The sequence below is a fragment of the Phaseolus vulgaris genome, chromosome 11 (genome assembly GCF_000499845.2).
Source record: "Phaseolus vulgaris cultivar G19833 chromosome 11, P. vulgaris v2.0, whole genome shotgun sequence".
Taxonomy (NCBI): domain Eukaryota; kingdom Viridiplantae; phylum Streptophyta; class Magnoliopsida; order Fabales; family Fabaceae; genus Phaseolus; species Phaseolus vulgaris.
The window spans coordinates 26738577-26759832 of record NC_023749.2 but is presented as its reverse complement, the minus strand read 5'-3'; the positions used below and the strand labels follow the sequence as shown (position 1 = coordinate 26759832).

The 21256-nt window shown below is 49.3% G+C and overlaps 1 protein-coding gene across 1 annotated transcript; it reads right to left on the bottom strand.

Annotated features, from left to right (window-relative positions):
• Positions 1 to 7603: 7603 nt before the first annotated feature.
• LOC137838312 (uncharacterized) lies at positions 7604 to 8251 on the bottom strand. The gene has a single exon (XM_068647563.1). The coding sequence runs from the start codon at positions 8249 to 8251 to the stop codon at positions 7604 to 7606; it is 648 nt and encodes a 215-aa protein (XP_068503664.1).
• Positions 8252 to 21256: the final 13005 nt, after the last annotated feature.

Sequence of the window (21256 nt, the reverse complement as noted above, 5' to 3'; positions counted from 1 at the left end):
CCAAAAGCGACTCTTTGCTGGTCACCGGGCAGGTTACAGGGGAGTTCCAGGCAAAAGGTCCCCAGATGGCAGCCTACCTGGAGTATGTACAGCTCCTGAAGACGTCCTTCACCGAGTTCGAATTGGTGCACGTGCCAAGAGAGCAAAATGCCAGAGCAGACCTGCTTGCCAAGCTGGCCAGCTCAGGCAAAGGGGGGAAGCAGAGAACCGTCATTCAGGAGACCTTGAAGAAAGATGGGTGCGCAGAGAGATAGTTCGCAGGAAGTCTGAGAGTCGATTGAAGAAGATGAAGGAACAGTGAAGGCGCGCACCAATTTGAATAAGAGAAGCGCTAGCGACACACCACGCTGGCCGTCGATGGGGCCACGTGTCGCGAGATTAAGGAAGGAAGTCCAAACGTTAAAGAAGCAGCACGTGAGGTGGCACGTGATGCGGTCCCACTTGCCACGTGGACTGAGGGCACAACCACTTAGTCTCTTCGCCGAGAACGAGTTCACGACTCGAGACTGGGGAGCTTGTGATCCGATCGGTCATCGGTAGTCGATGACGTCAGCAGCAGAGGACCCCGTGGACCACTCGCAGGGTGACACGTGGACCAGGTGACAGAGAGATCAGGGAGACGATCGCCAAGAGTGGTGATCGGGGGGTCCGTAACCAAGTGACTACCGACAGATCAGTCGGCAGAGAGGTCAGGGGACAGATCACCCAGAACGGTGATCTGTGGTCAGTAACCGAGTGGCCACCAACAGACCGGTTCCCATACGAACGCCTAGGGGCAGAACGCGAGAAGCAATAGAGAACTGATCAGTCATCGGGGTCTCGTGTTACACGCAGTTAAACTGGGACTGAGGTTCCCAGCGAGAGTGTTACACATGGACCTCGCATGAGCACATCTCAGGGAATCATGCACGAGAGTGGCCTGAGGGAACTAGTAAACCAGTCAGTGATTGGTGATTCCCTCAACCCATTACGTGCGTGACACCGTGAAGGGTAAGCCGTTTACACAGAGAGCAACGTTTGGTGAGTGTGCCTAGACCAGCCACACCTGGCGTTCTCCTAAGAGTATGCGATTTACCCAGATGGGAGAAATATCCTAAGTTATTCCGCAAGGGCGTAACTTAGGCACACAAAGAGAAGCGCTAGAGCCCTTCCAGTAAGTGACACCTGTGTGGTTAGATGTGAGTTGCAGGCCTCCACGTGTCATCATCTGAGAGGGGTGCGGACCAGATAAAAGTGCACTCCGTACCACTAAGGGTACAGACAGGCGCAGCCAAGCGCAGAGACGCGCAGACACGCACATTCTCTCACGTTCTCACTCTACTGATTCTGGAGGTACATTGTCTCATAAAAGCATAACAGGGTTCTGACACATGCCAAAAAAGCATAACAGAATTCTGTTAGGCCCAGAAACAGAGGGAGAGACATAAAAGAGAATCAGGGAGAGATTGAGGGGGACGAGAAAAAAAGAGAGCAAGAGTTTTTCACACACGCTACTAGTTTTTCTCATTTGGTGGTTCTGTGGCCTAACTTGATCGTCGGAGTGCAAACGGCCGCTAGAGGCGTCGTCTGTGTGTTTTGCAGGTCACGTTTGGAGATCCAAGAGAAGGTACTGAAGGTGATTCTGCAGAGAACGCAGTCGCGTAGACGGGACAGAGAGTGCTACAAAGCGATTCCTCCACGTTCGAGTTGTCGGCAGGATCAAGGACCATACGCCCGATGTGGACATCACATTCACCAAAGAAGACCTCAGGGATTATGTGCCTCACGACAACGATCCCATCGTGATCTCACTTATCACGGCGGGAAGGATGGTTCATCGAGCACTGGTCGATCAAGGCAGCTCGGCAGATGTGATGTTCATGCCAACGTTCGAAAAGTTACAGTTGTCCCCAGACCATCTGAGGCCATATGAGGGCTGCCTATACGGTATTGTTGGTGACCAAGTGGAGGCCAGGGGGTACATCGAGTTAAGAACGACATTCACAGACGGGGCGATGTCGCGAACGGAGAAGATCAGATACCTAGTTGTGAATGCCCCCTCGGCATACAACGTCCTGCTAGGAAGGCCAACGCTCAACAGGATAGGAGTTGTGCCCTTCACCAGGCATATGAAGGTTAAACTGCCTTCAATGGAAGGGGTGGTCATCACCATCCGCTCCGATCAAAAGGAGGCAAAGAAGTGCTATGAAAACAGCCTCAAAAATAGGTGATCAGTGTACCATGTAAGCACAACGCCACCCCCTGGTGCAGGTCTCGGCCAGGAGGACCGGCGAGTAGGCACAACGCTCCAAGTAATCGCTGGTGGGGATGCGGCGATGCCAGATGCGGCGAACATCGCGGAGATAGAGGAAGAAGGCGACCGCCTGGGGGCCACCAGGGAGTCAGGAATCGCAAAGGCGGTCATCGCCAGTGAGAGGAGGCCCCAGCCGGTCAAGGAGTGGCTCACACAGGAGATCAGCGAAAAGACATTAAAGCTGGGAAAAACCCTAGACAACGAAACGCGGGATCAAATCGCTAAGGTAATAAGTAGACATCTAGATGCATTTGCATGGTCCGCCTCAGATATGCCAGGGATTGACCCCGACCTCTTGTCCCATCGGTTGGCAATGGACCCCCAAGTCAAGCCGGTCCGTCAAAGAAGGAGGAAGTTCAATGAAGAAAGAAGACAGGCGATTAGGGAGGAAACACATAAACTCCTATCCGCAGGTCACATCAAGGAAGTGCAGTATCCGGAATGGCTTGCTAATGTTGTGTTGGTAAAGAAGAGCAACGGGAGATTGCGAATGTGCGTCAATTTCACAGATCTAAACAAGGCATGCCCAAAGGATTCCTACCCTTTGCCCAGCATAGACGCCTTGGTAGACAATGTTGCGGGGTGCAAACCGTTAAGCTTCCTTGATGCCTTCTCGGGGTACAACCAAATAAAGATGCACCCCATGGACGAGGAAAAAACTGCCTTCATGATGGAAAGTTCGTGCTATTGTTACAAGGTGATGCCCTTTGGTTTGAAGAATGCGGGAGCTACGTATCAGAGGCTAATGGATAAAGTGCTCACACCCATGCTAGGGAGGAACGTCCAAGCTTATGTCGAAGAAATGGTCGTGACATCCCCGGAGAAGAATCGGCATGTCGCCGATCTAGAAGAACTATTCGCTACAATAGCCAAGTACAGGCTGAAGCTAAACCCTGAGAAGTGCATCTTCGGCGTAGAAGCGGGGAAGTTCCTGGGTTTCCTCTTAACCGAAAGAGGAATCGAAGCGAACCCTGACAAGTGTGCTGCCATCCTGGCGATGAGAAGCCCTGCCACTATCAAGGAGGTACAACAGCTTACAGGTCGGATGGCCGCTCTGTCACGATTCGTATCCGCCAGTGGGGAGAGGGGCCACCCATATTTCCAGTGTTTGAAGAGGAATAACAGGTTTGTCTGGACGAGAGAGTGTGAAAAAGCCTTCGTAAAGCTCAAGGAGTACTTGGCGAGCCCGTCGGTTCTGTGCAAACCTCAAGTAGGAGAGCCCCTCAAGCTATACTTCGCCATCACCGAAAGGGCATTGAGTGCAATGCTCGTCCAAGAGCAAGACCAAACTCAGAAACCTATCTATTTTGTCAGTAAAGTGTTGCAAGGTCCAGAGGTGAGATACCAAGCCTTGGAGAAGGCGGCCCTGGCGGTCGTGTTTTCGGCGAGGAGACTACGACATTACTTCCAGAGTTTCGCGATATGGGTGATGACTGACTTGCCCATCCAAAAGGTCCTAAAGAAACCAGATGTGGCTGGGAGGATGGTAAAATGGGCAGTGGAGTTGTCCAAGTCCGACATCAGGTATGAACCCCGAGGTCCGATCAAGGGGCAAATCTTTGCCGACTTTGTGGTCGAGCTGTCCGCCAAAATAACACGTAGTGCCGGAAACGACGATCGGTGGATACTCTCGGTTGATGGATCGTCCAATCAGCTAGGTAGTGGGGCTGGAGTCATTCTGGAAGGACCCAACGGTGTATTAATAGAACAATCCCTGAGATTCGCCTTCAAAGCCAGCAATAATCAGGCAGAATACGAAGCATTGATTGCTGGTATTCTATTAGCAAAGGAAATGGGGGCAAAGGCATTGATGGCCAAGAGCGACTCTCTGCTGATCACCGGGTAGGTGACCGGCGAATTCCAGGCCAAGGATCCACAAATGGCGGCCTACCTAGAGTATGTACAGGAGCTAAGAAGTTCTTTTGCCCTGTTCGAAGTCGTGCACGTGCCAAGGGAGCAGAATGCCCGAGCTGACTTGCTTGCCAAGCTCGCCAGTTCGGGCAAGGGGGGCAGGCAGAGGACTGTTATACAAGAAACTCTAAAGACACCTCGGGCATTCGCAGCAGATCACCAGGTCCTTCAAGTTTGCAAATCAACGGAAAGGATAGTAAGGGGTCATCGATCATTAACTCAGGAAACCTTGAGAGCGCTGAGAGTCAGGGCGCACCCAGTGGAGGAAGCGAAGACAACGCGAGTTTGCACCATTTACCAACCAGATACATGGATAACACCATACCAGCAGTACATAGCAGACGGCGTCCTCCCAGTGGATCCAACAGAGGCCAGAAAGATAAAGAAGAGCTCCAGCAAGTTCACCTTGATCGATGGGGAGCTATACAGGTTCGGATTTACACACCCCCTATTAGTATGTGTGCATGGAGAGAAGTGCGTAAGAATTATGACTGAACTCCACGAGGGAATCTGCGAAAGCCACATCGGAGGTCGAGCCCTGGCAACGAGAACCCTCCGCGCGGGCTATTATTGGCCGACCATGAGAGAAGATTGCAAGGAATACGCACAACGTTGCAAACAATGTCAACAACATGCTGATTGACACAAGGCGCCTCCAGAAGAGCTAAAGTCGATCTATAGCCCCTGGCCGTTTCATACGTGGGGAATCGATATTCTGGGGCCCTTCCCGTTGGCGGTCAGGCAAATGAAGTACTTGGTCGTAGCAATCGAGTACTTCACGAAATGGATTGAAGCGGAACCAGTAGCCCAGATTACCGCACACAAGATTCAGAATTTCGTATGGAAGAACATCGTGTGTCGTTTTGGTGTACCAAAGCGTTTGGTATCAGATAATGGGACCCAATTCGCGAGTCACTTATTGAAGAAACTGTGTGAGGATATTGGGACGCAACAGGTGTTTGCCTCTGTGGAACACCTACAAACGAATGGACAAGTAGAGTCGGCCAATCGGGTTTTGCTCAGAGGACTGAAGAGGAGGTTGGAGAAAGCCAAGGGGCCTTGGGCGGAGGAAGTCCCTCGCATAGTATGGGCATATCATACTACCGAACAATCGGGAACACACGAAACCCCGTTTAGCTTGGTATATGGATGCGACGCCATGATCCCAGTCGAAATCCAGGAAAACTCGCCAAGATTCCAGAACTTTGTAGCGGAAGACTCGAACGCCGAAAGAAGAATGAATTTGGATTTGCTGGATGAAGTCAGGGAAGAGGCGAGGGTAAAAGCCGAAGCAGTAAAAAGAAGAGTGGAACGTAAGTACAACTCCCGGATGAAGTCAAGACGATTCAGAGACGGCGACCTGGTAATGAGGAAGGCCCACCAATACGAGATGCAAAATAAGTTGTCGCCCAAGTGGACGGGACCATTCAGAATAATCGAAGCACTCGGAAACGGCGCTTACCGTCTAGAGACATTGGAAGGAGGGGCGATTCCTCGCACTTGGAACGCCACCCATCTCAAGTTTTATTACAGTTAAAACATTTTCAAGGGGGCACTCTTTTTCCCCGAAAAGGGTTTTTTAATGAGGCCACCTAATAAAAGTTTTGAAAGTTTATCAAAGTTCCCAGAGTTATTTAAATGCACGCTTATCTTTTTAAGTATTTGCAGAGAGCCCTTGTCGCCTCTACATAGTTTAGTGCAAATGTGAAAGTTAAAATTTTCAAACCCTCATCGTCACCTGGCGATCGGAGGTGAAAGTCAAACTAAAAGTCCTACTCGCCTAGAACGAGTATAGGCGAGAACAGATTAAGAAGTCCTACTCGCCTGTAGCGAGTATAGGCGAGAGTTCTGATAACAGTTAAAACCTGGGCTCCTAGTCCTTGAGCAGGGGTTAAGGGATTCCTTCGGGACGCCCCCTCCACAAGTATGAATAACTAGCCCCGGTACCAGATAACAGTTAAAACCCGGGCGCCTAGTCCTTGAGCAGGGGTTAAGGGATTCCTTCGGGACGCCCTCTCCTCAAGTATGAATAGCTAGCCCCGGTACCAGATGACATTAAAGGTCCTCAGTGCATCCAGGCAAACCCCTGGGCAAGTTGAGGCACCAGAGAAAGTACTCCTCACCCTCGAGTGAGTTCAGGGAAGATGAGATTAAAGGTCCTCAGTGCATCCAGGCAGACCCCTGGGCAAGTTGAGGCACCAGAGAAAGTCCTCTTCACCCTCGAGTGAGTTCAGGCAAGATGAGATTAAAGGTCCTCAGTGCATCCAGGCAGACCCCTGGGCAAGTTGAGGTACCAGAGAAAGTCCTCCTCACCCTCGAGTGAGTTCAGGCAAGATGATATTAAAGGTCCTGAGTGCATCCAGGCAGACCCCTGGGCAAGTTGAGGCACCAGAGAAAGTCCTCCTCACCCTCGAGTGAGTTCAGGCAAGATGAGATTAAAGGTCCTCAATGCATCCAGGCAGCCCCTGGGCAAGTTGAGGCACCAGAGAAAGTCCTCCTCAGCCTCGAGTGAGTTCAGGCAAGATGAGATTAAAGGTCCTCAGTGCATCTTGGCAGACCCTGGGCAAGTTGAGGCACCAGAGAAAAACCTCCTCGCCCTCGAGCGAAGCCGAGGTCACTTAAATAGTTATAAGATAAATTCTCCTCGCCTAGAACAGGTGCAGGAAAGAACAGAACACGCATGTCGCTTAGCAGATCAGGCAAGCGAGATTTCAAATACTAAAGATGGCTCCGGCCTACTGCTCAGTATGTAATGTCGTGTCAAATGTTATTGCTATAGACTAACCGTTTGTTCGAGATAAGTTGATTTCCAGGAAATTAAGCACCAGTTTGTGCTAAGTTAATTGGGTTGAGAGAAACCAACCAGGTTATCAGGTGATCGCACAACAGATAAGTTATCAGGGCGCAAGAAGTCACAGGATGGCTGAGGTAGGTCCGTAAAAGACACCTCACTACCCAGATCAAGTCGTTTCGGATTAAAAGCTCAGGGATAACAGAGGGGGGTCCGTTAAAGGCAGCTCTCCTCCCAGATTGATAGTTCAAGATATGAAGCCGCTCCCCAGAGGACGCCTTGGCAGATAAAAAGGAAAATAGCATCCAAAGAAGCCTGCGACTTTGTGATAACATAGAAAGGCGCATGGCACTTGGCAGATCAGGCAAGCTAGATTTCAGATACTAAGACTGACCCACGTTATTGCCCATTGGCGCTAAGCCGATTTCTTTAAAGCAAAGTCAGTCGGTTATATCGGATCAGACAATTACGTGACAGATAAAGGCGAGGTCATGCGCGTATATTAAAGCAGTTTTGAATAAAGAGAAAGTCGTTGCAAATAGATTCGTTACACATAAACCAAGGGCGAATATAAGTCTTTCAGGGTGTTTTAACGGCAAATGGGATGGTTAATCTGAAGGTGCAATTTTGCCGTCTACCACTTCATGGCAAATCGAGAACTGAGAGAGGTCCAAGTCGGGATAAACGCAAGCGAATTGCTCCAAGGCCGCACCAAACCCGGAAGTCAGGACGTTTGCAGCACTGAGGTCGAGTTCTTCAATTTGTTTCTTCAGTTTTTCATTCTCCTCGAGCGCATGGGCAAGCTTTGCTGCAGACTCATTCAGCTCCTTATCTTTCTCGCTCAGTTCCTTGGACTTTTGGTTTTTCTCGGCTTCGATCTTGCCCAGTAGGTCCTCCCTCTCAATCGACTTGGATTCGAGCTCATTCACGTAGGCCTTTTTTGCCTCGAGAGCCTCCTCCAGGTCCGCTATCTGTTCCTGCTGAGGCACGAGCCTGCTTTCGAGTTCAGCGACCTCTAAGAGTTTGTCATTGAGCTTCTTGTGTAGCTCAGCGCCATTTTTGCGTTCATTCTGCAGCTTGTCCTTCAGAGCGTTCTCTAACCGCGAAAATTCCAACCCCCGCATCGTGAGGTCACGCTTAAGTTGTTGGACTTGGTCCTTCACAGCACCGGCTTCGGATTCATACTGGTTTAAGGAGTCCTTTAGAGCCTCGCCCATCATCTGGTGCATGCGCTTCTCTACACACTCAGTAGTCATAGCACTGAGGTAAGCGGCGTGGGCTTTCAAAACCTCCTCAACAGGGGCTGGAAGAGAAGGAATTGGGAGAGGGGTTGAGGGTTAGTTCTCGCCACCACCCTCATAGGAGTGAACGATCAAGGAAGCATCGGGACGCGGCGGCGATACGTTTGCCTCCACTACAGGTTGGGGGGACGATTGAACATCCACAACCTGAATCGGAATGCCTTCAACAGCTGAAGTATTTGACGGCAGAGTGTCCCCAGCGCTCTCAAAGGGTGTGGAGGCACTAGGGGGGTTCTTCGCGTAATCTGGACCGGCACTTTCGATTGCTGGCGGCTCGGCGGTGGTCGCCCTGTTCCTTTTACAGACAAGCCCACCTTCAGTACTCTCGTGCTCCCCTTCGTCCGACACCACTGTGGGGATTTTCCTCTTGGCCCTCTTTGGTGGCAGTTTCTTTCTTACAGGGGCAGGAGGGGCGACGAGGGAAGGTGAGCCCGTAGGAGGGAGCTCGCCCCGAGCAACGGCAGCTTCCGCGATAGAATTCGAGACAGTCTGAGAACCCGCTGCGAGATTGTGACGCTTGGCTAAGGAGCGTAGCCTGGCCATATGATCTTTTCCCAGCATGGTATCTGCACAAAGAGATCAGTGTTTACAAATCAATCCAGTTTCAGGTAATCGGTAATACAGGGACCAAGCAGCCAAGAATAAACGAGGGACAGTGTAATGCAGATAAGTGTGATAAAGGGCAAAGTGGACTTGGCATAGGAAGAGAAATCCAAATAGAACAGAAGGGCAGACCTATGTAAAAGTCTAGTTGATCCTCATAGAATTCGAACTTGATGATTGAGGGGGTGGACAAGGTGGTATTGGTGGAGGCAACTTCTTTCCAGAAGTTGCACAAGTCAAGCTCCCCCATCCTCTCTGGACTCCTAGCTTTCCGAAAATGATCCTTAGAATCTTTCTTTCCCTTGTTAACCCAGTACAAGGGGAACCCGTCAAGAAGTCCAAGACCCCGGTCATTGCAGCAAACACGGACAAACTTACCCTTCCAGTCCTTATAAGATTGCTGGAAGATTGAGAGGATGGACCTCTCGGCAATTCCATTGAGGCTTACCCATAGGCGATCCCCTGGGTTTTTAGCCTCGAACAGAAATAAGAACACATCTACGGAGGCAGGATGGCCTAGGCGGGCACAGACAATTTGGTACGCTGTGATAAACGCCCAGCCGTTGGGGTGCAGCTGGGCAGGGGCAATATCAAGCTCGGTTAGGAGCTCCCTCTCGAAACGAGTGAAAGGGAACCTGAGCCTAACCTTCTTGAATACGGTTGCGTAGATGAAGCAGAAAGGGTGGCCATCGTTGCCATCATTATCAGTACAGACAGGTTCCCCAGGAGGACAAGGACGAATGGCGACCTTGTCGTCGTGCTCCTTATGAAAGGTAAGATGGATCTTATCTCTCAAACAGTGAATGGTGGCCTCAGTATTGATCAAGGAAGTCTCATTCAGCAAGGCTGGAGGAGCCCTTGGGTACAACAGTTTATAGTCAGAAGTAGGGCGTACAGTGGCGTTGGCTTGTGGGGAGGTTGATTGCAGTTGGTTAGGTTGAGAGGGCGCAGGCCTCTGAGCCCGGTTTGAAAGGATAGCGGGATCTCTAGGTGGGTTGTGAGATGTGGAGGGGTTTCCTGAAGAAGGTTGTTTACGTGACTTTGGAGGAGGGTTTCGAGAGGGGGCAGGGTTGTTTGGTGTAGCCCCCGCACGAGCCATCGAGAAACTGCAGGGAAGACAACAAGGAAATGAAAAAGGGAAAAACAGAGGGTTGATAAACGGAATGACTCGATTGAAAGACGGAAAAGGAAAACAGCATGAACAAAGGAGGTCGCGGAGAGGAAAAGGAAAAACCTAAAACGCAGAAAAACGCAAGATAGAAAACAAGCAGCCCACAACGTATGCTCCAAGCAGTTAATGGATGATGCAAGCCGATTAAAATGCGATGAACACTAGCGAGAGTAGTAAAAAGGTCACCTTTTGATGATCGAAGGAGCGTGCGGAGAAACGATGATTAAGGAGTCAAAGCGTTCACAAGCGTTCACCAGAGCGTATAGAAAGTTTGAAGGTGAAGAAGAAAGATGATAAAACAGTGTAGTGGTGCGAGAATTTTTAGAGTTTTGAATGTTACGAGAAGCGCAAACGACACAAGATAATGACCATCGATGAGTCCACGTGTCAGTTGATGGGGAGGGGTTGGTGAAGTGTCAAATCAGTTGCCAGCGTGAGCGTTAGCGCGCGAAGCCACGTAGATCGTCGGGGTTTAACTTATCCTCCTCGGTAGAAGAATCACAGCCCGCATATCAGTCGAGTCATCAAGGGCGATGACATGATCGAGAACTGCGTATGATCGCCGGTCGTGTAGGAGGCGGTTTGCCATGTGAGCGATCGCCGGCAGTGTCATCGCCAGATAAAAGACCAGGCGGTCTGACGTCGCTACAAGCAGCACATCGCTAACTATCCCAATAAGCTCAGGGCGAAAACGCCGAAGGTTCAAGTAAGAAAGCTCAAATGAGCAGGCATCCCTCACAAAAAAATGAAGGCCGGGCAGGGCCATGAGTAAGGTATTTAAGAAATAAGGTCACACCAAACATAACGAAGGGAATATCGGGAGTAACGCGCGCCGCATGGCAAGGAACGTAAGCATGCAAGTATAGGTCGGACAACATTCAGCGTGATGAAAAACGTAAAGTCAGCGTTAGGGTTACAGACGGAGTTTATAACAGGTGCAAGATGAAAATATAGGCCTACACACATCCTAATGTCTACACGGGAAGCAAGAACATGTCACTCATCAGTGGCCCCCAGAGTTCGAGCAATGCGACGAAGAAGCCCTGTCTCCGAACCTCAAAGCCGGAGTCAGCAATGCTCTCTGATGATCATTTATCTTCGAACCTACGTATAAAAAGAAAAAAAAAAGGGGAAAGGAGTAAATACAGTAAGAGACAGACACGAAGCAAAGTACTTCTGAGCAAATCCCACAAAGGTCCAGCAAGAACAGAAAGAATGAGGGTTATAAGGAAAGCCTCACGCACATATGTATTTTCCCAAAAGCTCGGCGTTGTACTCTAAACTTATCAAGGCAGCCGCGTCGAGACATCCAGCACCCGCCAGGATCTTGCAAGCCTCCTGATCCCTTGGGGACAGCTTCTTGAGAGTCCTAGCTTTCAAGGCTCGGCGTCCTTTGTCCAATACAAAGGGAAGCCGTCTAGAGCAGAAGGCACAAGACTGGAACAACACACCTTGAAGAATCTACCTTTCCACTCTCTGAAGGTTTGCTGGAAAGGGGTCAAGAGAATCTTGCCAGGAATGTTACTAAGAGTTACCCATAGGTTGTTTCTCTACCTCTTCACCTCGAAGAAGTGAAGGAAAATATCTACGGAGGGTGCACATCCAAGAAAGCCAAACAGGATGTCAAAGGCCTTCACGAAGGCCTAACTGTTAGGATACAGTTGGGCTGAGGCAGTGTTCATCTTTGTTAACAGCTCCCTCTCGAACCTGGAGAAGGGAAGGCGTACGCGGACGCACTTAAAGACTACTTGGTAAAAATAGAAAAAGGGAACCCCATTATTGGATCGTTCATCCCCGCACACCGGCTCCCCTATGGAACAAGGGAGCACGACGATGTCATCATCATGCCTCTTTGCGAAGGCACGACGGTTATAGGAACACGCTTCTCCCGCCCTAGTAGAAAGTAAGCAAGAATACTCGTCAAGGAGTTCACTCGAAGCCCAAGGGTAAAGATCTTTATGAGCCGCTCTGGAAGAAGCAGGGTTGGCAGGCATTTTAGAACGTGCTATCGGTGAAGGAGCTAAAAACCAAAGGGGAAGGGCTCAGTAGTAGGATAGAGGAAGAAGAAGAAGGCAAAGAAAGAACACAGGGGAAGTTCTTGAGAAAAGATGAATAGTGCAAGAAAGATACAGAAGAGGTAAAGGCAGAAAGTTCAGGTACGAGGTTTTTCAAAGATCCGAGCGCTGCAATTAAAGCAAACGTTCTACGACTGGGCCACGTGTCGCGAAGTTAAGGCGCAAACTGAAGTGTCACTTTTCTCGCTCAAAGAATATCACGTCGTCAGAGTCCTTAAGCGTACACTACGCCGGCGACGCAGAGAATGTCACGTCAATCGGTCAGGAGGCGACACATGATCAGAACGCCGCGGGGCCTGCAGGGTGAGGCCTTAGTCTTTTTGCTGAACACAAGTTATCAGCTCAAGACTGGGGGGCTTGTGTACCGACCAGGTCATCAGGTATGATGACGTGGACAAAAGAAAGGTAGCTGGCCCAGAAGTCAACATAGTCGGTTATCGCCAAGGTAAGTCAACCCGCGTGACAGAAGCATTTAGTAGAGAAGAGGGCCCACACGATGGAATAACCCTAAGTTGGGTGGCGGCGCTGTGGGACCCTCCGCACAGAGTAAACGATCAAGTCAAAGGGGGCACGTGACAATGCCCACGTGCTCATTAAAGATCTCCAAGGAAGGTTGCATGCATGACACGTGATTGATTAGGGGACTCAAATAGTATGATGGCGCGGGAAATACAGTACCTAAGGTAGAGCCCAAATAGTCGCAAGATGATTCATTGCACTCTAGAAAAGGGAAGCCCATGGGCCAGATACGCTAAGATCCTAAGGATAGCGGCGCAAGGACCTTCTCCAAGGAACCCTAGATAATAATAGCAACACAAAGGTAAACCCTGGTTTTCACCTATATAAAGGGCACGAAGAACCCTAGTAAGGTACGCTTTTCACAGTTTACATGCTTTAATCTAGTTCTCATAAAGTTACTCAGAACATTAAACCCTAGTTGTTCTTGACGGTGCACCCAGCTGTGAGCACAAGGCAATTAGGGCAACACAGTTTAGCCACACATTTCCAGTTCTTGAGATAATCATACAGTTTTCCAGTCACTTTGGTGTTTCTCGCTAGCTGACTTGATCGTCGGAGTGCAAACAGCCGCGAGGGCGCCCCTTTGTTCTTCTTTTTTCAGGTACTCATATACAAGAGAAAACGAAGGTGCTCTAGCTCGTGAGCACAAGTCGCTCGTAAAGACGACCCAGGTCAACCGGGCGGAACAGGTTGTTAGCCCTCATTGTCACTTGGATTCTAACTCCAAGGGGGAGCAATCACTCAGTGCTTACTGAAGAGGGTCTGGTGTACATCTTCTGCATTATGAAGAAGATCAGAATTGATTGGATACACGTCATCAAAGGGCACATGCAAAAGGCAATGAGGTTAAGTGACTATCATTATCCATATGTTGTTTTGATTTCTAAGTTTCTGCTCTATTTTGAAGTGAATCTAGAGGATGAAACATCTGAGTTGGTCAAGTCAACTCAAGAGTTGAACAATGGATCACTCAGCAAAATGAGTTTTACCAAAGTAGGTGGCAAATGGATTAGCAAAGATGGTGACTTTGGTGCCTCATCTAGTGCTGCTGCTGATCATGAACAAGATGAACATGCTGCATATATGGATTTTCAACATGAAGATCTACCTGAAGCACATCAAGATGTTGGACCTACTGCTGGTGCTGGAAATCAAGAAGAAAGAATGCAATCCATGTCTTCTTTTGAAAAACTCATGATGAATAGGCTTGATAGCTTTGCGGAGAATCAAAGAAATCTCCATGATCTGTGTACAAGCAATTTCCAGAGGATTGATAACAGTTTTGATAGCATGGATGCACGTTTCATGACTCTAGATGAACATGTTGAGGTAGTACAGAACCAAATCTTTGATCATTAATATGCTGATGATGATGAATGAAGAAAAACAACCGGTTGATGTATCGAAACAACCGATTGTTTTTAGTGGTTGCATCAGGTTTCTATGTTTCTGCTTTTGCTATTTTTAGCTTGATGTATTGAGAAAAATTATCTTGTTTATCTCTTCTTTTTGTCTATTTGTGAAGACAAATAGGGGGAGATATATGTTGTGTTTAAGTTTTCTTTCCTTATTCTGCAAAAACAGTTTGGATGAGTGAAACCTTATAGGTGTTTGCTCCTATATTTGTTTGTTATTTGATCTTTACTCTGATATTATATTCTGAAGCTCTAAATTTGTTTCTGTGCTAACCAAATATCAGAAGTTATGTGTTTTTGCTTAAAACTGTGCTTTGCAGGAACTGCTTCCGATTCAATCAGGTACAACACAAGCATAAGGTATTTATCTTCATCAAATAGGGGGAGATTGTTAAACCAAGTGGTGTTCAAGCTTTGAAGAATCCAAACCCTTTGAAAGATGTTGAAGGCTTGGTTGTGCTTGCTGTTGTTGAGCTGTCTTAGATAGGATCTGGGGTAGATTGTTTACGTAATCCACTCTTGATTGAATCCAAAGCATAGGCATTCTCCATCTTTTAAAAGAAAAGTGTTTTTCAAACATAGTGAAAAACAACCGATTGTTTTGTCGAAACAACCGATTGTTTTATACTTAGGTGTTTCTAGAAAAGGTTGAAAACTATTTTTCAAATGGTTGAGCTGTTAAAACTAAAACAACCGATTGATTCGTGGAAACAACCGATTGTTGGTGTTGGTACCATAACAGAAAAACTGTTTTAAGCTTTGTCTAAGCTTTAAATGTTTTAACTGATTACGCTCCAGTCTTTAATGCTTTGACCAATCTTTAAATGCAATGAATAAGTTTGTTAACATTTGACAACAAACATCTTTGAATATATTCAGTAAAACAAATTTGGGTTTTACAAGAACAAATTTGAGTTTTTCAAAGAGTTGAGATCGCTTAGAGATTAAGATTGATCAAAGAGTGTGAGATAGGATTTCTGCTTGTATTGATTTCAGATTTGCTTCTGTAACAAGTGTAATCCTTGTATCTGTTGAACAAGTTTCTTCTGTGTGTTATCTGAGAAGTGTTGTGTGTTCTTGAGGGGATCAAGATCAGCATTCTTAGTGTTGGTGTGTTGGCCAAGAGAAGTGTGTGTCTTGAGGGGATCAAGGTCACTTTCTGGGTTGTGTTGTAAGTGATCTAGGTTTGATTGCTTAGTGGAATTCCTCAGTGGTTTCTGAGAAGACTGGATGTAGCTCTGGGTTTAGAGTGAACCAGTATAAATCTCTGTGTGCATTCTCTCTCTCCCTTAACTCTTTAAATTCAGTTTTGATATTTGTATACTGGTATAAAAAACCGATTGTTTTTCTGGTGTTGTGCTTTTAGCTTTGTGATTTGGCAAACTGGATTCCTTATCAACTGTTTCTTGAGATAATTTCATTCTTGACTTAAAAGTTTTTGAAATCCCTCTTTAAACCATTCACCCCCCCCCCTCTAGTTTAAAGTCATCCATTCTAACAGTATTGACTTGAGCATCGGAGTGCAAACGACCTCTAGGGTGTCCCTTTTGTTAGAAAAGATGGCTTTAAACTAGAGGGGGGTGAATTTTTTAAAGAGGGTTTTCGCAAACTTTTCAAAACTAGAATGAATTTATCTCAGGAAACAATTGATTCAGAAATTCAGTTCACCAAAACAGCAATCAAAAGTTGTAGTACCAGAAAAACAATCGGTTGTTTCGTAGAAATAATCGGTTGTTTATACCAGTAAACAACAAAAATAAACTGAATTTAAAGAGTTAGAGATAGAGAGATTGTACACAGTTGTTTATACTGGTTCACTCCAAACCCAGAGCTACATCCAGTCTTCTCAGAACCCTGAGGAAATCCACTAAGCAATCACACCTTGATCACTTACACAACAACCAAGAGAATGACCTTGAACACCTCAAGAAACACACTCTCCTTAGTCAACACACCAACACTAAGATTTCTGGTCTTGATCCCCTCAAGAACACACAACCAATCTCAGCAAACACAGAAACGAATACTTGTTCAACAGAGTACAAGGATTACACTTGTTGTACCGCCCTGGTGGTCGGGTGCGACGACGTGGCATCCTGCTACAGTATAGGCGCGTTGACAAGGCGCCAGGTTGGCAGTTAGGAAGGAAGTCGGGAGGCACGTGTAGTCGCCGATTGTTAAGTTGGCGTGTTCCGATCCCCAGCTTGCCAGAACAGGCGATCGCCAGATGAATAAGCACATCGCCGAAGACGAAGGAGATCGCAGATTATGAAGGCGGCCGGCGAGACCACAGGGAAGGTGTATGAAGGCCCAAACTCGCCAGTTTCAGTAGAGATCGCACTCCTGAGTTAGCTATGCGCTGGGCAGTACCATGCGTAGGTAACTTAGCCAGAATGAGAATAGAAGTGGCGCCAAGTCAGGGAGCCTCCGGATGATGACTCGTGTGCAGTTGGATGCAGGCCACGTGTCCAAGTCTGTAACTGCCAGGAGAGAGAAAACCACCAGGTATATAAGAGTTCCTAACAGATTTTCTAAGGTACGCACGTTCAGTTCATACACTTTACGCTTGCGAGTGACAGAGCTGTTTGTGAGAGAGATTTGCACGGTTCCAGTTCTTAGTATTTGGTGATACCGTCACTGACTTGAGCGTCGGAGTGCGATCGGCCGCAACGGCGCCGTATCGTTTCTTTGCAAGTTCTTGAGATAGATCCAGAGGAGGAACGGAGGTGAGAAGCGGCGCGCACGTCGATCCTTTGACGAGGCATTCTCCAGCGCTCCGGTCAACAGGCAGGATCATCAGGCGCCCACCGTGGGGCCGTGTAAAACGTGCTCCCATCCACAGCGTGAGTTCGTGGAGTTTTTCGAGGTTTTCTGCGCGGTTGTGTGCTGGTGCAACCGTCGTTGGCAGTTTCTTTGAGTTTCGTTCGGTGAGTTTGTGTTTGTGCCGTTTGTTTGTCTCTCAATCGGTGGAGTGAGGTCTTTTGTTGCTTGCGCGCAATCTGTCTGGTGGAGGTTCGAGTTCTTTGGTGGTTTTCTGCGAAGGTTTGCGGTGTTTTTAGGTTCTTGCGCAGTTTCTTGAGTTTTCCCCGATTGATCGCTGGTTCGTTCGTGGTTGAAGTGTTTTTTGCTGTATTTCTGTGGTTCGCTGAAGTTGATGAGAAAGATGAGGAGCAATCGTTCCAGTCCCGTGGCTCCCGTCGCAGCTGAAGGCGACGCCACCATGACCATGGCACAGATGGCAGAAATGATGCGCTCTTTGCAGGCGACTGTAGAAGCCTCGCGCGTCGAGCAGGCAAGGATACATGAAGACCTGGTCGCCTCTCGCGCCAGGAACGAGGAGCTCAGCAAGGTAGCTGAGGAGCTACGTCGAGCTCTTCAGGAGCAGCAGGTTCGTTCTTCCGCTGAAGAGGTGGCACCGTCGACGCCGCCTCGTGTTTTCCCAATGCCTTTCATTCAGGCGATTACCGACACGCCAATTCCCACGAGCGTGGTCCCGGTTAAAGCCGTTTTTACTGGCGTGGAAGATCCAGAGGCTCATCTGACCACGTTCCACACACAGATGATGCTGTCAGGAGGGTCGGATGCTGTCTATTGTAAGATGTTCGTGAGCACGCTCCAGGGAACGGCGATGGAGTGGTTTGTGAGCCTGCCTAATGGCCACATAACTAATTTTCAGCAATTCTCGAAAATCTTTGTCGAGCAGTATATTGTGAACAAGGCACCGCCCAGGGTGTCCTATGACCTGTTTGATATAAGGCAGTACCATGGGGAGTCCCTCAGAGACTACCTCAATTGCTTCGGAGCGCAGATGGTCAGATCGTCGGCCAAGGATGAAGAAATGCTAGTTTATGCCTTCAAGAAGGGCGTGCAGCCAGGGCCATTCTGCGAGGCCCTGATCAGGGCTCATCCAGCGACGTTTGCTGAAGTTAGGCGACTTGCGGTGGCCCATATCGCCGACGAGAGTGAAGTCGCCGAGAAGAGAGGCAGCGTGGCTCCCGCCAGGCCACGCGCCCAGACCAGGATCCAGCCGCAGAGGGTGCTGGAAACGGCAGCGGCGGTCAGAAAGGACCAAAGGACTCGCTATCCTTACGATAGGAGAAATAAAGGAAGAAGCCAAGCGCGCCAACCGCCAGCACGCCAACAACCAGCACGCCGGGAATACAATCGCCCACCTAAGCACAAATTCGTCATGGGACTAGCGGACCTGATCGCTATCCCTAACATATCTGCTAGGTTGAAGGCGCCCGAGAAGGTGGGCGACAAGGTGCTAGGGTCGAAGCCGGACGTCTGGTGCGAGTTTCACCAGTGCTTTGGCCACAACCTGGATTCGTGTTTGTCTTTAGGATACCAGCTTGACGATCTGGTCAAGAGCGGGTTCCTAAACGACTATCTGCTGGACAGAAGGACCGGAGGGGCGTCGAGTTCCCAGCCGGCAGGTGGAGAAGCCCAGCAACATGAGATGCCTATCCGTGGGGAGATCCACACCATTGCAGGGGGTTTCTCAGGTGGTGGATGCACCGCATCGCAGAGGAAAAAGTACGCGCGATCGGTGATGTCGGTGGACATGTTTGAAGATCACTCGCCCGACGTGGACATTACGTTCACCAAGCAGGATCTTCGGGACGTTGTGCCTCACGACAACGATCCCATTGTTATTTCGTTGATCACGGCGGGGAGGAAGGTTCACCGAGTTCTGGTAGACCAAGGAAGTTCGGCAGACGTGATGTTCTGGCCGACTTTCACGCAGCTAGAATTGCCCCTTGACCAGCTAAGGCCCTATGGAGGGTGCTTGTATGGGTTCGCTGGCGACCAGGTGGAAGTCAGGGGGTACATTGAGCTGAGAACCACGTTTACCGATGAGGCTGGGTCGAGGACGGAGAAAATCAAGTACCTCATCGTAAACGCCCCTTCAGCCTATAACATCCTGCTGGGAAGGCCCACCCTTAACAGGATAGGCGCAATTCCATCGACTCGGCACATGAAGGTGAAGCTGCCGTCCATGGAAGGGGTGGTAATCACGATAAAGTCTGATCAGAAGGAAGCGAAAAAGTGCTATGAGAATAGCCTGAAAAATAAAAGATCAGTGAGCTATGTCACAACCACCCCACCGCCCGGTGTGAAGCCCAGACCGCCGATAATGGAGGAAACCGCCGGAAGGGACATAGAGATGGTAGATGCTGAGCTGGGGGAGAGGAATGCTGCCCTGGAGGAGGAAGAGGCGCGGAATCGCCCGGAGGTAGCAAGGGAACTCGGAATTGCCAAGGCGGTGATCGCCAGAGAATCAAGGCCCAAGCCCGTCGAGCAGTGGCTCGAGAAGGAGATCGGGGGGAAAGTTTTCAAGCTCGGAAGATCTCTGGAGGTCGATCTCCAGGACCAGATCGCCAAAGTGATTGAACGGCATCTGGACGCGTTTGCCTGGTCCGCTTCGGACATGCCCGGGATCGATCCCGACTTCTTGTGCCATCATCTGGCGATGGACAACATGGTGAGACCGGTGCGGCAAAGAAGGAGGAAATTTAATGAAGAGAGGAGGCAGGCGATCAAGGATGAGACCCAGAAACTCCTCGCTGCAGGCCACATCAGGGAAGTCCAGTACCCTGAGTGGTTGGCGAATGTCGTGCTGGTGAAGAAGAGCAACGGGAAATGGCGCATGTGCGTCGATTTCACCGACCTGAATAAGGCTTGCCCAAAGGATTCGTATCCTTTACCAAGCATTGATGCCCTGGTCGATAGTGCTGCAGGTGCAAGCTGCTGAGTTTCCTGGACGCCTTCTCGGGCTATAATCAGATCAAGATGCATCCCATGGATGAAGAAAAAACAGCCTTCATGACGGAGAGGTCGTGCTACTGCTATAAGGTGATGCCGTTTGGGCTGAAGAATGCGGGGGCCACGTACCAGAGGCTGATAGACCGAGTACTTGCACCAATGCTGGGAAGGAACGTGCAAGCTTACGTCGATGACATGGTCGTGACCTCGCAGGAGAAAGGCAAGCACGTTGCAGACTTGGAAGAATTGTTCACGACGATCGCCAAGTTTAAGTTGAAGCTCAACCCGGAGAAGTGCATTTTCGGCGTGGAGGCTGGGAAGTTCTTGGGTTTTCTTTTAACTGAAAGAGGAATAGAGGCCAACCCGGACAAGTGTGCCGCCATCTTGGCGATGAGAAGCCCGACTACAGTGAAAGAAGTCCAGCAGCTGACGGGTCGGATGGCGGCCCTATCCCGCTTCGTGTCAGCGAGCGGAGAAAAGGGACATCCCTATTTCCAGTGTCTGCGGCGCAATAACAAGTTCGTTTGGACGAAAGAGTGCGAGGAAGCTTTCGTCGAGCTGAAGAAATATTTGGCGAGCCCGCCGGTTCTGTGCAAACCACTGGCGGGAATCCCTCTCAGGTTGTATTTTGCTGTGACTGAGAGGGCGGTGAGTGCGGTGCTCGCCCAGGACCAGGATCAGGCTCAGAAGCCTATTTATTTCGTGAGTAAAGTGTTGCAGGGCCCGGAAACGAGATATCAGGCCCTGGAGAAGGCTGCATTGGCTGTGGTGTTTTCGGCGAGGAGGTTGCGCCACTACTTCCACAGTTTCACAATACTGGTGATGACTGACCTGCCCATCCAGAAGGTCTTGAAGAAACCTGACGTCGCAGGAAGAATGGTGAAGTGGGCAGTCGAATTGTCAGAATTTGACATTAAATATGAGCCCCGAGGCCCGATCAAGGGGCAAGTCTTCGCTGATTTCATAGTTGAGCTCTCTTCAGAGGCGACGCGGGTTGAAGGAGACGATTTCCGTTGGGTGCTCTCGGTGGATGGATCGTCAAACCAGCAGGGTAGCGGTGCTGGAGTCATATTAGAAGGACCCAACGGCGTGCTGATCGAACAATCGCTGAGATTCGCCTTCAAAGCCAGCAACAATCAAGCAGAGTATGAGGCGCTGATCGCCGGGATTCTGCTGGCTAAGGAAATGGGAGCCAGAGTGCTGATGGCTAAAAGTGACTCGCTGCTGGTCACAGGGCAAGTAACAGGCGAGTTCCAGGCCAAAGATCCACAAATGGCGGCTTACTTGGCGTATGTGCAGGAATTGAAGAGTTCCTTTGCCTCTTTTGAAGTGGTGCATGTGCCCCGAGAACAGAATGCCCGATCTGACTTGCTTGCTAAGCTCGCCAGCTCAGGCAAGGGGGTAGGCAGAG